The following is a 16,110-nucleotide window of genomic DNA, read 5'->3' as shown; positions in this document are numbered from 1 at the left end:
GACAGTCCTGGTGAGACCTGATAGGCTAGGATCACTGAGAAGGGGAGGAAGGACCTTCCCATATCAGTGGACTAGGGGAAGGGCATAGGGAGAGAAGAGCAAGGGAGGATGGGATTGGGAGGAGAAGAGGGAGGGGACCACAGCCTCGATACAATTTAATGATATTTTTTTAATTTAATGATAATTAAAAAATTTAAGAAAGAATGTTCCCTTGAATGAATCCCATTATGTTGCAGACAGGTCATGCATGGTCTCACTGCTCCAAACCCGGGCGCCTGTGGTTTGTTTTCTCGTCTGCAGAGCCCTCCACTCTATCTGCCTGTGTGAGCAGCAGCATCCTTCAAGAACAGGCCTCTCCCCCGCTCCTCTCCTGCCCAGCCATCTTCAGCTGCTTCGACTTGCAGGAACTTGCCTGTGGTAAAAAGCTTCCTTCTGCTGCCTGAGTTATAGGCTCACCGCGCGTCTCTGCTCACTGTCCCCCATTACGTTATTACTCCTCTCTCTGGCTATTTCACCCTTCTCAGGGTTGCCTTAAACACTATGACGCCGCCCCTCCTCCCATGTGACCGGCTCTAGGAAGGTGGAGGATGCCTGATCAATGTCTAACAACGGCTGCAGTTTGGACTGTGGCTGTTTCATCCATGTTTTAAAGGTGTGTGTGGCCTGCAGAGAGACACCGTGGGGAAGTGGTGGGAGGTTTGGGAGGTGGGACATGGTAGGGGGGCTTGGGTCACTGGGGACGTGACTTTGAATGGAGTTGCGGGAATCTAGCCTCTTCCTCCCTTCTCACTCCTAAGCACCACTGCTCCATTACACATGCCTCGCTAGGATGTGCTTCCTTACCTCTGGCCCCAAAGCAACAAGGTCAGCTGACCGTGACTGAACCCAGGATCTGAACTAAAATATGCCTTTCTCCTTTTTAAGTTGATCATCTCGGGCACCACGTTATAGTAACAGAAAACTGACTAAAAATGAAGCCAAAAATGAAGTTCATTAACATAGGGGTTTCCTGTGGAAAGAATGGCATACTATCATTTTTAGTCATACTATTATTTTTAGTTTCATAATAATAATGGGCCCAGCAGAAGGATCATGGCCTTGCACATAAGAAAATTGAGGCCCAGAAAGGCTAATTAAAAGTCAAATAGCTTATGACCCCATGCTTAATCTTTTCTCTCTACCACGCTGTAAGGCCTGTCTCATGTGCTGCTCGCCAGCGTGGATCTAGGAAGGGGCATAAGCGGCGGTGACACACAGCAATGTTTGATGATTTTCCCTCTTACAGATATATCACACAGGAATCAGAGAGCTCACGGTTATTTCCCAGCAACACAATTATAATTCTTTTTTCAGCAGGAAAACAACTAAATCATCATAACTCTCCAAATGCAAAATGATTACAGGTAAAACATCATTCTAAATCCCAGACACCTCTCATGACTGAGGACTGGCCGTCTACTTAGGGGTTTCCTTTGGGGGGGTCTTATGGCTTCTCTTAAAAAAAAAAACTTGTTTGTGATTTACGTTGATCACACCTGACAGCCAGCATTTCTCTTAATAATACCCATAAATAAGGCAGACAAGGTCACCTAACCTGAAATGAGCACGCCTCCCCGCAGTCCATCACAGAGCCCTCCGTCCATGGTAACTGGGCACAGAGGTCCAACGCTCGGGATGCTCCACAGTAAATCCCGTCTCCAGCACCTTCCCTGGCATTTTTATGTCCACCATTTTCCTTCACTAGCCTTGCAGAGGAGTCCCTCAGAGGGCAGCAGTGGTGACTAGAGTTGGCCCTGAGCAAGGACACGTGTGGGGCCCGCTGCCTCTCTCTGGGCTGCTATTGTACACATTTGCCTCCTTTTCTTATTCATTCGTGTGCCTCCCTGTCTCACTCTGGCATCACAGTCAGAGCAGTGCCTTAAGAAGGCTTGGCAATGTTTAAGTTTAAGACAGTGGAAGAATAAAGTAGCTGGGTAGCAGTACACTATATGAGAAAACAAACGCACTCGACCAGGAAAGCACAGGTGAACTTAAAACAAACATTATACCGTTCTCCAGGCTTTGAAGACCAGCACTGAGCAGACAGTAATAACAAGGCCTGTCAATCAAGTACGAGGAAGGCCGGCAAATTTGTTTTCCATGAAGACGGGTGTACATAAAGTATTTTGTTATTTTCAGTAACCAGTGCCAGTACATTTCCGGGCCCCCGGCCTTGGGGACAGGCCACGGCACTGAGCAGATTGCCACTTTCACCTTGTCTCACGTGGGGGCCCTTTGCAAAGCCTGCACTGAGACAGGGCTGAAATAAGAGCTCAGTCTGAGCAGAGCAGACTCCGAAACACACAGCGAGGAAATGCGGATGCCACAGTGGCAGCAGCCATGGCAATGCCTGCCCGGAATGCCTGGCCGAAGCCTCGAGCTGTGATCTATAGCAGCTGGACAGATAGACGGACCTCTCAGGATGATGGCAAGCGGGGATGGGAAGCCACAAGCTTGGGCAGTCCCTGGAGATTGAATTCTCTGATCCAAGGAAGACAAACGCTTTATGACGGGCATTGATCTCGGCCCTGATGTGGGCTGAGCTGTTGCAGAGCTTTCGGGGGGGAGGGGTGTGGGAGGTGTCACAGCTGGCAGGAAACAGGCAAAAGCAGCCCATGGCAGACAGTGAAAGGCCACGGACAGTTCTCCCAGCAGCTGCTGGAAGGAGAAGGACCCTCTTCCACATGTCACCCCATCTCTTAATCCTGACTGGGATGGCGACGCTGACATGCAGGGCAAAGGATTCAGAAAGCTCTCCATGGCAGAGCCCTGGCAGTGTGGGGCGGTGGACAGCCAGGACAGGCCAAGAGGACAGGCTGCCCTCACTCAAAAGAGGTCCAGCAGCAAACATAGGGCAAGCATTATTTTATTTCATAAGAAAAAAAAAAAAAACCAAAAGTTCTTACACTTGGGAACTGATAGGGATGATTTTTTTAAGCATCTAGTGAAGGATGGAGTTACAGGTAAAACTCTCATGGCATCTAAATTACTCTTGGTATCTTTGCCGCAGTCTCTGCCTATTGTCTCCCCCTCCCCTGCCCTGTCCTTTGAACTCACCTACAGAATGGTGCCTGGGCCACCAGCTCTGACCTTGGTCTTCCTTTTGCCCAATATAACTTACCATCTCATGTCCACCCCAAACTCCAAGGAACACATCAGTAACCCAGGGCTGAGGCCTCGGGCGTATGTGCCTTCTGACAGAATATTTCTGCAGATGGCAGAGAGTCCCCCTACAGGGGGTAGGCAGCATGGAGCATGGGCATAGTGCCTCACACTCAGGGAGAGGCATCGTGGGGCCCACGGCTGGTGTGGCTCCATCACGGTCACCAGCCTGTTTGGGGCAGGAATGGAGAAAGGCCCTCCCCCATCCCACTTCCAATGAGATGATGCGTCCTGTGTCCCCGAGGCCTCGAGGTTTCCAGGGTCTCAGAGGCCACCAGCCCCACATACGGGCTTCTGTAGCTACTAAGTCAGACCGGTAGGGGGTCTGACTGACTCCCCCAGAGGGCTCTGGATAGTCTGCGCCTTTGAGGAGAAGCACGCACATGTGAAGGAAGAGGGGAGGGAAAGCAGAAGCAGCAAGAGCCAGAGGCCTGCCTCACGCCCCCACAGCTAGCGTCTCCTGGCACCCGGGCCTTCAGGAGAGGCTCTTGGGGTTATGCCCTCTGGTGTCAGGACGCCGAGGAAAGGGAGCACAGGACTTCAGCTCCGGTACCTGTGCCCACCCACACAGCCGCTGGAGACCAGAGAGAAGCGGAGGGCCGGGAAGCCTGGTGCCTCTCTCCTCCCGGCCCACGCTCGGTACCCACCTGAGTTAGAGCGCTTCTTCTGGGCCTTGAGGCCCCTGCACCTGCCTCCCACGGAGCTGCTGTTCTCACTCATGGAGTCCTGGGCGGAGGACGCGCTGCCGGTGGCCTCGCTGTCCCTCATCATGCTCTCATAGCCACTGCTGCCACCGCTGTGGTAGAACAGGGCGGTCTTGCCCATGGCGGGCGGCAGCTCCCCGCTCAGGACGCTGCTGTTGTCGCTGCCGTGGCCGCTGCTGCAGCGGTGCGGCTTCCGAGGGGGGGTGATCTTGCTGTAGGGCGAGGGCAGCAGGTGGACGGCCGCGGCCTTGTCCTCCGCGGGAGCCCCACCGCGCTCCTCCGCCTCCGGCCTCGGCTGCGCGCCCCTCGGGCCCGCGCTGCCCTGCAGCAGCTCCGAAATGCGCCCGTTGACGGCTCGCAGGGGCAGCTTGGAAGCCAGCCCAGAGCCCCGGTTCCTGCTGAGCGACTGGGTGGACCAGGACAGGTGCTTCCCGCTGGGCGGCAGGTTGGAGCTCTGGCCCACGGACTGCGGCAGGGACTTGGTGGAGAAGCTGAGGGTTTTGGTGGTCGAGGTGGACAGGCTGCGGGACTTGGGGCTGGCCAGCAGGAGCTTGCTCACCGCCGAGATCTTCGACTGGCTGGCCTTGGGAGAGGCCCCTGCGGCCTGGGCGAGGACACAGCTGGGGGGCGAGGCCCCTGTGCTGCGCCCCAGGCTCCTGCCAGCCCTGGGCATGGTACTATCTTTGCCGGCATGCATGCGGGAGCTCACAGACGACAGGCTTTCGGCCCTCTCCAGCGACAAGCATTCATAGTGGCTGACTGTTGTCCTGCCAAGAGAGTTGGTTCTGCTGGCCAGCTGCTCCAGCTTGGCGCTGAAGAGCTTGCTGCTGCTGCTGGCATCCTTCGTCTTGCTGCTGGCCTCATCGGGGAAGCAAGCCGAGAAGGTAACGGGCTGGCTCAGGGGACTGCTGGTGCCGCCGCCACTGCCACTGTGCTGAGGGCTGGCCCTGTTCTTCTGGTCCAAGCTAGACTTGCGGACAGGAGGCAGAGGCGGTGTCCCTTTGGGCCGAGCCAGAACACCATGCTTGGGTGAAGCCACTTTCCTCTCCAGGGTTGTCTTGGAGGACTGGGTGCCCGGAGGCCCGCTGAAGCCATTGCTGTCCGCCAGGCAGTGGTAGAAGCTGTCGAGCTCCTCATGCCTGTCGGCTTTCTGAAACGCCCTTGGGAGGCTGCTTGACTTTAGATTCCTGTTGGGATGCAGCGGGCTTTGGGAGGCCGAGGCAGGCAGGGCCATTTCACAGCCATCCACCACCCTCCGAATGCTGTCGGGCGCCTGAAAGGCGGCGGCCTCTGCGCTGCTTAGCCGGTTGCCTGAGCTGGGCCTGCCATCCTGCTCCTGCTCTGACTTCCCTTCGTGGGTCAGGAGGCTTGTGCCAGCCTCACACTTAACCCCTTCCTCGCTGGAGTACGCATTCTCCCTTTTCACCTCCTCTTCTCGTTTGAGCCAGGGGTCCTCAAACTTCATCTCTCTCCTTGCATTGGCTTCCTTGATTTCTTGGGGCTGGGATGTTTTGGGAGCTGCCTTTGGGGTGGCCGTGGAGGACTCGGGCTCCTGCACATTTCGGGGGCTCATGGCAATGCAGGGGTAAACAGTGATGTTGGTCTTCATAGGGATGTAGCCTTCACAGCTGCCCAGGCTGGCGGTGTTGGAGATGGTGACCATGGCCTTGCCCAGGGTGGAGATTTTGCAGCCTTTGATGGGAGTGGCTTTGTGGACAGACTCTTCCCCCATGTCAGATAAGATGAGCAGGTTGTCGGGGCCCGCCTCAGGCTTCTCTCTGCATACCACAGCCGTGTTCTGGACGCTGCTGACGAACTCCGAGGCTGGGGGTTCCGCCATGGCCTCCCCGTGCCCGAAGCACGTCTGCGCTATGAAACTGTGGCACGACTGCTCGCCGTCACTGCCCGCGCTCATCTCGCTCAGCCAGGAGCTAATGGAGGAACGCCGGCTGCCCGCCTCCCGGGCCTTTTCGTCCAGGCCCAGCTTAGGGAGGGGCAGGAACTGTGTGATGCTCACCTCGGAGACGGGCGCCACGCTGGAGTAGCACTCCGCGTCCTCACTGATGCTGCTTATGATGCTGACGGGCCGCGAGCCGGAGGCCAGGGCCTGCACGGAGCAGTCGCTGTTGAAGCTGATGATGCTGGTGGGGCGGCCGCTGTCCAGCACCCCGCTGATGGTCAGCTCCTCCACCAGGGTGAACACCAGCTCGTCCTCCCCGTTCAGCTCTAGCGGCTGCTGCACGGTCACCATGGTGGTGCTCAGAATCTCCTTCTTGGCGTCTGCAGGAGAGCCTTCCTGGTGCTCCCCTTCTGCTGGGATTCCGGGGAACCCTTCCGTCCCAGCAGACATGGATTTCTTCAAAACCTGGGGACTCATTCCGACCGGGGGAGTACGCACATCAGGCTGAAGCAGGGACTCGCTGGAGATCATGCCAGAGTCCTTGCTGATGGAAGGTGGTGGGGCTGAGGAGGGCAGGACCCCCTTCTGGGTGTAAACTTTGCACCTCTGGGAGGGAGAGCTGGGGGGTTTGTACTCTGAGGTCTTGGACAGGCTGGCAATGCCTAGCCTCGGGGAGCCCATGGGTCTGGGCTTCCCCTCCACGAAGCCGCAGGAGTTCAGGCTCTCGCGGCTGCTCTGCAGGCTGGGGCTCTGCGTGAGCTGGGAGGGACTGTGCTGGCTGCTGCTGCCAGGGATGCTCCGTGGCGACGCCGGGCTAGGGCTGCTGCTGCGCATCGCCGGGGGCGCAGGGGACCGATTCCGAGGCACCTTGGAGGCCGGAAGCTCTGCGCCTTCCCTCTCGATCAACTGGCCACTGTCCGACCCATTGTCTTCTCTGTCCGACTCAGAGAATGCCTCCGGCCCTGCCGCTTGGCTTGAGGAGGGACGTCGACCAGCCTGCTCCGCCCCAAACTGGACGGGCAGCTCCTCGAAGGGAAACTTGTTGGGCTCCTCGCTGCCGTCTATGCAGTCCAGCCGCTCCTGCAGCTCGGCAAACGTGTTGCACTTCAGGCAGTCCCTTTCTGGCTTGCCGGCCGCGGCCTCTGCTGCCTCCGTTGGCCGGCTGTCACCCCTGGTCTTCTGCAGGGCCGGCACGATGGGCACAAAGTCTGGGGGGCCCTCGTTGTCAGTGAGTTCCTTGTCAGACAAGGCCGTGCCGTTGGGCCCGATGTAGATGACAGTGTCACAGGACTGCTCGCTGCTGGAGGAGTAGTCGGGATCGCTGGACAGCGGGGCGAGGGGGAAGTCGGGATGCACTGGAGCCCGGGCGTGGAAGGGTCTCAGCTGGGTGGGCCTGCGCATCCTGCCCTCCTCACAGGAGCTTTCTCCCCCCGAGGAGCTTGACGTATACTGCAACGTGGACAAGAGAACTGTTAGTGGGGAGATCTTCTGAGCCAGCCCTCCAGCCTAGGGCTCCTGGGTCGGACGGCAGGGACAAGCTGCTGACTCATGTGCGGAGGGGCCAGCCCTCACAGGGCTGTGCTAGAGCACCTCCTGTCCTGGTCCGTGTGTGTGTGTGTGTGTGTGTGTGTGTGTGTGTGCACGTGTGTGTGTGTGCACAGATAATCCCCATTTGCACACTGGTGAATCCGTCTGCTTGGCAAGGTGGTGAACTATCTAGGCCCCACCTGACTTCCTGAAAGCCAATCTCCTGCCTCAGAACACTAGCCAGGAAGTCTTGCCCTGGAGTATGCAGAGGAGAAGGGGAGGGGGAAGCCGAAAGCCTCACCAGTGGCCCCTAAATGTGGTTTTCGCAAACCCCGTTGCCATCCTACTGTTATCCTGGCTTTGCTTCCGCCCAAGCAAGTGAACCTACTGACATCTAGCAACGCAACACAATGCAGACAGCGGCGAATCAACAGGAGAACCCACAGCCCGGAAGGCCCCTGGACGTGCAGGGGTGGTGGAGCCACACGAGCGATGACCCAGGACAGCATCAACCACGAAAAGGAGACTCAACTTTGTCCTGGGTTGGTGGGAAGGTTTTCCTGTGGCAGCTGCATTTGCACAGTCCTCGGCCCTCGGAGGACTCCGAGGCTCACTGGCTCTCTGTGAGTCCGTTCTGGTCCCCCAACGTATCCTCCCTCCCGCTAAGAACCCCTTACCTTAGTCTTCTTCTTCTTCATCCTCAAGACTCTTGATGCGATCTGGATGGTGGACAGGGTCTCCGCGTAGCTGCCAGCTGCGGCCGAGATGTGCGCGATCATGGTGGTGCGACAGTTCACATTCCCCAGAGACTCTCTCAGGAGCATGGTGAGCTTGCTCTCCCTGCCAAACAAAGTGGATTAGGGATGCATTAGTGGGCCATGCCTCATGCTGGCTGTCAGGGCAGGACTTCAGGTTTGTGTGTGGCTATTTGGTTGTGGGTGGTGGTTTTCTTCCTTTTTTTTTTTTTTTTAATGGCATACTAATGAACATTGCTTTGCAGCATGTGGCTATTCGCAGTTGGCAGCTGAGCAAGTGCTTCTAACTCCAAGGATGGGATTCACGCAAACACCTCCCTTGGCACTTCTGTCCTAGCCACGATGCAATGGGCTGCTCTAGTGTATTTGTTTGTGTGCATATGACATCGCACACAATGAGGCCTGGGGCCAGAAACAGGGAGAGAGGATCAGGAGAAAATGGCTCTGTGAGCAGCGATCTGGCATCCTATCTGCACACATAGCCCTTCTCTGACAGTTCATGCACACAGGCAATCCCTATAATCGGAAAAGCAAGCTATGAACCCTCACTGAAGTCCCGTGTGTCCACAACACATGGGAAATCCCCTTTAGAGCACAGGGGCATGCTACTGTCATTGTCTCTCAACTCTGCTGTCTGTACCCAGGAACAATGAGGAAAAAGACAACGGTATTCCTGAGAAGCAGAGAAACCCAGACACAGCCAAATAGTCACTTAGCAACAGGAGGCAGAAGTTTCTAGAAAGGCTTCCTCTGGGAACGTAGCAGTTGCTATGTGGAACCACAATCCTGGTTAGCGATAACAAGGCCCAGGGCATTTCAGCTGGCTTCTAGGCTCTTTAAGAATCGACCTGAAGGAATGGCTCGTGTTTTTTCAGCTCTGTACTTGCTCCAGCGAGATCCTGCCCTGCTTTTGAAAGGGTTCTGCTTCCCGAATCCTCCTCATGCAGGCACCGCTGGGTGAAATGCCATGTCCTCCCTGGAGCACCCCATCTGAGGCATAGGCAGTCTCTGGGTTTCCTATGCTATGTGTCATGTTCAAATGATGTGTTTGTAATTTCAGATGGGACTAGTCCTTCCCAAGTCCATGTCCCTGCAGAACGACTGGAGAGGGACCATCCGGCTCAGCAGACTTTGTGAGAGATGCTGGCCACTGTCGGCAGAGAATTTTTTTTCATATGACTTTTGTCTGGCTTCAGGGAGGAGAGGTGGTGGTGTAATCGCTTCTTTTCCTACCTGGGACCAATTAAGGTGTTCATTTGGGAATGATGGGCCAGTGTGCTCCGGTACCAGAGCAAATTCTAAATACACCAGGGCAAAATAAAAAGGGTAGAAGCAGTAAAAGGAGGGAGAAAGAGTGAGGAGGGGGGTAGTCCTGACAGACACTTAGCAAACACGGGGTACCTGAATGATCCGCAGGAAGTGCAAGATGGCTTCCATTTTGATTAGGCTGCGACCATATGCAGTCAGCTCTTATAATACATGGTAGCTACACACGATAAAGCGCCCATAAACAGTGAATATGGGATAGTGAGTCATGGCTGGTGGAGGGAAATACACAGTTTGAATTCCTGTGAACCTTCCTGGAAAGGACAGTTTAGTCAACTGCCAATAGGTTACCTGTCTCAGGTGACTCTTCTATTGAAAGGCACCTTATTTAATATCTGGGTTTTTAAAATAAATAATGATGTTTACACAGTATCTCTTTATGATAAAGTACTGTCAAGAGTGTTCAATAATCTCCTGGCCTTGAGTGATGACAGTAGATGCCTGTGTCCTTCAGTCTCAGGGTAACACTTCCTGTTGTCCTCCAGCAGCTGTTGAGTCTACAGATTCAGCATCTTCCTCTTTTCAGAGCTTCACTGTGGACTGCAAATGTGACTGTCACCATTTCGGGAGTGGCCTCGCTGACAGCAGGCCACTTCCTCCTTCCCTCTGGATGTATCACATCACTGATGCATTGGCACTGAGCCCACGGCCAGCAGTACATGAACTCATGCCTGCACGAAGCTTAACTAACACTCCTATTCTTTCCAGCGCGGCCCCTCTGTGCTGCGTTCCATTAGAAAGCACTTCAGCTCCAGGCCGGGCAGTCATTTGAAACGGTGAAATCGTGGAGAGAAATCATAAAAAATTCAGAAGCACAGAGGCTGAGGGCGCACAAGGCAGTGTTCACCCCCGTCACACTTCCTTGGGGAAAGTGTATGGCAGGGACTCAAACATGGCCGCACTCTACGTTGCCCTAAAGTCACCATGAAAGCATTGGGGGTATTGACTAGGAGGTTCTGAAGGAATTTTAGCAAGTAGTAAATGCAAAACTACGGGATCTTCAAATAACCCCTTCCAAATGACCAAATGATGAAGTTCCTTGCGATCAGTCTTGCTAATTGATGCACACGACCAAATGCACACATTTCTGGTTCTCCATGGGACCCTTTGTAAGTCTTCAGGAAAAGATCCAAAATCACATAACATGACACAACATGCCGCTGGTCTGCTGTAGGCTCCATGCCGTCCACATGTGTGATACAGTTGTAGACAAATATTTGTGGCTTTTTTCAAAGGCGTCCATATGGTTGGCAGAAGCCATGACATGTGTGTTGCTTGGCAACTGACAGTTTTTTTTTTTTTGCAATCTCATGGAAGGAGAGTTAGCAGAATTGCTAGCCAGACCGACACAGGTCTTTAATCGCAGGGGAGTGAGGCAGAAAGCAAGGAAGCTGCAGATTTTCCAGCCCCATGAATGACACATGAGAAGGCAGGTGGGAGAAGAAGTAGGTACCAAGGCTGCCAGCTCCAGGCTGAGGTGAGCATCCTGGGAGGAACTAAGAAGGTTCCAAAGAGTTTTTAGGATGACAGTCACCACCAGACCAATACTGAAGAGACAGGAAGAGGATCATGAAGAAGTTCTCTGCTGTGCTCCCATTATCAGGCCAGCTGGGGAGAGCAAAGATATGGGGTCCCGTGGCCCTGGAGGACTGGTGGGTAGCAGCAGGAAGAGTGGGCGATGAGACAGAGCTGAGCACACCTGAGAAGGGACCATATCATTCATCCACATAGCCATCTTTTATGAGCACACAGCCCAGCTCCTGCCTCTCCGGACCACGGAAACCTATTAAAATGACTAAGAAAAGCAGTCTTGATTTAAAAAGAAGGTGATCCTTGTATTAGATAAAATGGCAGGAAAGATGAGAAAATAATGTTTTACACTGCTGGGGATGAGACTCAGGGCCCTGAACATACTAGACAATCATTAAAATACAACCCCCAAACCATAAACATATTTAATTATGAATAACATTTTCTTTGAGGCAGAGTCTCACTGTGAACCCTTGGCTGTCTTCAAACTCACAGAGATCTGCTTGTCTCTGCCTCCTGAGTTCTAGGTTAAAGGGGTGCACCTCCATGCCTGACCAGTCATTCTTGAGAACACATACTACTTTAGAACAGACGCTAACAGACCAGGGTCCAACAGTCCAAACCGTGTTCGCTGCCTGTAGTCATAAACAGAGTGTTATCACCTAATTGCTTATAAACACTGTAACGAAGCCCGCAAGGATTTCCCTGGTCCTCTGTGGAAGAGTATGTCTGTCACTGCTGTAGGGAGGCTAAGGGGATGTCACCTACACATGATGGCATCATTACATAGATGGAATCATGAGCCACGGAGTGTGCCTCGGGTTCCATAATAGTCTATAATCTGTATTTGATAGATTGTGGTCTATGCTATTCCTGAATCTATTTAGACATTTCACGGAGTCATGAAACAAAGTCAATTTTGCGGCAACTGGCAAAGAGAGAAAGCACCCGGCTTTAGAAATCACTGGAGCACCAGGACCCAAACACTGTCATGGCTCAAACCATGTCCTGCTACGGGCAGAGGCGGTCTGCCCTTGCAAAGGGGCCGCTTGACTGTTCATGTCCACTGAACTAATTAGCTCATTAGGGCGTGCAGCTGCTCAGTTAAGGAACATTGGTGGAGCACCGACTGACTCGGGTAACAGAGTAACTCTACTTAAGGAACCTGTGATTCGACCAGAAAAATAGACACACAAAAAAACCTCATTATGACAGCCTCCGATAAAAGCTAATGACAACTGGCATCAGCAAGATGGCTGATTAGATGCTCTGACCACATGTACCCTGAAAGACAGCCAAGGCCACAAGCAAACGACCATGTTTTGATTAAATGATGGTGCCATAGCACAGGCATTCAGGGCAACCAGACAGTGAGGGGGAGGGCACACCTGACTCCCACATCCCTGCCTAGAACTCTAGTGAGGACCAGCTTAGACGCAGGGGCACACCTTCCTGTGGAAAAGGGAGTCAGGAGGACCCTGGCCACACTGCTACCAACTGGATCCCCTGAAGTCCTCACCACAGAGGACCCCTGCAGTCCCTATGGCACTAAGCCATAAGTGGTACCCCCTGCTGATCTAACCACTGAGCTACTCCTGAGGAGCAGCACTGTGCACCGCATCCAACACCTGAGCCGATTTGGTGGCCTGCCCCACAGGGAACCAGTGTGTGGCTGAGCCAAGTGTCTGAGCCTTCTGGGGCCGAGATACCGCTGCAGCTCAGCCCTATGGAAACAGTGCTGGTGAGCTGTCACTACCTGCCACCCAGGCCAAACATCTGTGGCACCCTGCTTCCCTGGAACCGAACTGAAGTCAGAGCTGTCAAAGCCTCCTGCTGTGCCGATGGTGGAGTCATTGTCCTGATCGCTGGCTCCTGGGCTTCAAGCCACAGCTCTGTGCTTGCTCGGGTATTGCTAGGGTACCACCATTCCAGGGTGAGTGAGGTCACAAGATGGTGCATCAAATCTGGGCCTGAGTTGCTACTTTGCTGCACTGACTCCAAATTATATCTGTGCCCTGGAAGCAGGCTAAGGTTGAAAGCTGTGTGCCCAAGCCCAGCCAGAGCCACAACAGCAGCCTGGTGTTTTAGGTGTAAGCTGATGAGGTGTGCCTTGGTCATCAACCAGCTTTGTGGACAGTGTGTATCAAACTATGCCTTACAATCTTGCCCCGGGATGCTGAGTTCAGAACTAGGGCTCTACAGACCCTCTGAACACCCCCAGTCTGGAACCTCAAGCCACTCTAACTACTTGCCAGTCATAGTGAACCTGATACCGTGACTCCTCATTTTAGGGAAAAACAACAATACAAAAAAATCCAAAAGTAAATCCATGGAAACTAACACATGCTCAAACAACCAATGAGTCAAAGAAAACAAAATGGAAAATAGAAAAATATCTTGAAACTGATAACAGTGGGAAAACGTCATACCAGAGCCCAAGGGACTGCTGTGAAAGCAGCCTCAATAGCAGATTTTATAGCAATAGATATTATAAAAATCCCTGCCCCCAGCAACAGCCTGACATGATACCTCAAGGAAAGAGGAGGAAGAAGAAGAGGAAAAAGAGGAGGAGGAGGAAGAAGAGAAGAAGAAAAAGAAGAAGGAAGGAAAATGTAAACTTCAGAGCAGAAATAAGTTGAATAGAGACTAGAAAAGTTACAGGGTAAAAAATTGCTTTAACAATTATAAGTAAATGCAGAAAATCTTATTTGGATGGGGAGGAGAAGGCAAAAATATATTAAAATTTTTTAAGAAAGGAAGACTGGATGGTTTCACAGTTGAATCCTAAAATTTTAAAGAAAACCAATGCTAATATCTCTTCAACTCTTCCAAAATTTAAAGTTACAGGGAATACCTATCAATATCAATAAACATCACAATAAGATTTTTACAGAAATAAAAACAAATCCCCAAACCTTAAGTTGCTAAGCAATTCCAACAAAAAAGAAAAATAAAATTAGAGAACTCACAATTCCTGATTTAAAATTATATTGCAAAACCATAATACACAACAACAGTGTGGCCCTGGCATAACCAGTACTGAGCTTAGAAATAAATCCAAGCATGTGTGGTCAGCCGATTTTTGACAAAGGCATCAAGAAGAGATTCTGGGCGAAAAGACAATGCCTTCAGTACATCATAGTACTGAGAAAACTGAGTTGTCATATTTAAAAGGATAAAACTGGTCCCTTACGCCATACCGAAAAATAAAGTAAAAATGGATAAAGACATAAAACCATGATGTGCTTCCCTGACAATGGCTCAACACAACTGGGCATTCAGTCATGAACTGGAACTCCTGAAACTATTAGCCCAAATCAACCTTTTTGATTTTTTTTCCAGCTGATTATCTCGGGCATTTTGTTATAGTGATGAGACACTAACACAGAAAATAAGTACATGATGAGCGTTATCGACTTCTCTGAGGAGATTCAGAAAAGATCTGTGTGGAAAGAGTTTGTACAGTTATGATTTTACATGGCAGGTGTGGGCCAGCGTCCATGAGATCCGAGTCATAACTTCAGCAGCTTACCACTGTGTACTTCAGGAGATGAACCCTGTATGACATTGGGCCTCGTAAATCCAATTGGTACTGGACATCACCGTTTGGCTTATTTAGTTAAGGTAATGTTTATGTTAATGGAACTTCTCTATAGCCTAGCTATAGAGAGGGAACAGTCTCGACAAAAGAAGCAGATACGGTGTGACTTGGAAATGTAACCAGCACAAGGTTTTGAATTCAAAAATGCACTCTGTATGGATGGTATTCAATAAGACTTAAACCAACCAGCGTGCTCATCCAGCGTGGAGCTGCTCAGCAAACAGCACACATTCCGGCACACATTCCACAGAAGCCTTCACTGTTTACTTACCTGTGAGCCCGTTCCTCCCCACAGGTGTGAGACAGATGCCACTCAGTGATGGCCCGGAGGTAGAGCCTAAATTACCCCAGATACCATAAATCGACAGTCTACTCAGGGAATCATTCACTCCACAGCCCCACCTCCCAGGTCAGAAATGTGAAAGCTCATTCACACACTCAGAAGCCGGACATAAATAGCCTGCCAGCTCTGGAACACAACCGTGGGTCAAGATTGAAAAAAATATTTATAGAACCATAAAGGAATAGGGTTGAAAGGATTCTTGGGGGAGGTCTCTGCATTTCCTAACATAAGGGCTGCCATGGAATTGAGTGATAGGCTTTGTACAGAGGTGGTTTTTTTGTTTTTGTTTTTGTTTTTTGTTTTTTTTTTTAACTTGGGAAGGAGGATTTACCATCTTTGCAGGGCAGCCTATATGCTTTCAGAAAGCCTTAATTATCAGAAGCTCTTCCTGATATTTAACTTCAACCTTTGTAACATTAACCGGGTCACTACCTCTGTCCTCTAGAACCAAACAGGGTAAGAACAAACCCATTGTTCACACCAGCTTTTCACAGTTTCAGAGGTATTCGTCATGTCTTTCCTGAGGGGTCTGTTGCTTAGGAACATTCAGTTTTCTTTTTGCTGCTCTTTCAAATGTCCGGTTGGTCACCAGAGCTCACAATAAATCCCTCCCTATTACCCATCTCTCTCTCTCTGTGAGTGTGTGTACATGTGCAGTAAGTCAGAAGTTTTTCTCAATTCTCCACCTTATTTTTTGAGACAAGGTCTCTTGCTAACCCTGAATCTCACTGACTTATCTACCCCATATGTCCAGTGACATTCAGGGATGTGCTTCTCTCTGTTCCTTTCAACCTGGTGTGTGTGTGTGTGTGTGTGTGTGTGTGTGTGTGTGTGTGTGTGTGTTCCAGATGTGTGCGGCTGGACTTGGCTTTTACATGGGTGATGGGGATCTGAACTCAGGTCTTCATGCTTTTGCAGCAAGCACTTTATTGACTGAGCCATATCTCCTGCTCCTGGTCACCCCCTTTATCACCTCCTCTCTGCTCAGGCTTATGTAGCAAATAATTTAGCCTTGTCTCCCCAAAGAGCTCCCATTTGCTGTGAGCTTTGGGAGATAAACTATGTGATAGCCATTAGGACCATTTTTGTTTAGGAAGGAGAGTGTCCACATCAGATTTCAGGGGAGAGTGAGCCAAGCCTAGCACTCTTAAAGATCAACTCTAGGGTTTAGGATCGTGGCTTTGGGCCACGTGTTAACACTCACTCTGGCACTGGGTCAACCC

The 16,110-nt window shown here is 51.7% G+C and overlaps 1 protein-coding gene across 2 annotated transcripts in view; it reads right to left on the bottom strand.

Annotated features, from left to right (window-relative positions):
- Positions 1-16,110, bottom strand: part of Kif26b (kinesin family member 26B) — a 402,550-nt gene that overhangs the window by 14,268 nt on the left and 372,172 nt on the right. For both annotated transcript variants that reach the window (XM_060364770.1, XM_060364771.1), the window contains 2 exons: positions 8,010-8,172; positions 3,849-7,254 (listed from right to left, as the gene is read on the bottom strand). In XM_060364770.1, the coding sequence (XP_060220753.1) occupies positions 3,849-7,254; positions 8,010-8,172 (3,569 nt within the window). The remainder of the gene's footprint in view (positions 1-3,848; positions 7,255-8,009; positions 8,173-16,110) is intronic.

Source organism: Meriones unguiculatus, chromosome 11, assembly GCF_030254825.1.
Source record: "Meriones unguiculatus strain TT.TT164.6M chromosome 11, Bangor_MerUng_6.1, whole genome shotgun sequence".
Lineage (NCBI taxonomy): Eukaryota > Metazoa > Chordata > Mammalia > Rodentia > Muridae > Meriones > Meriones unguiculatus.
This window is presented reverse-complemented; position numbering and strand designations above follow the sequence as displayed.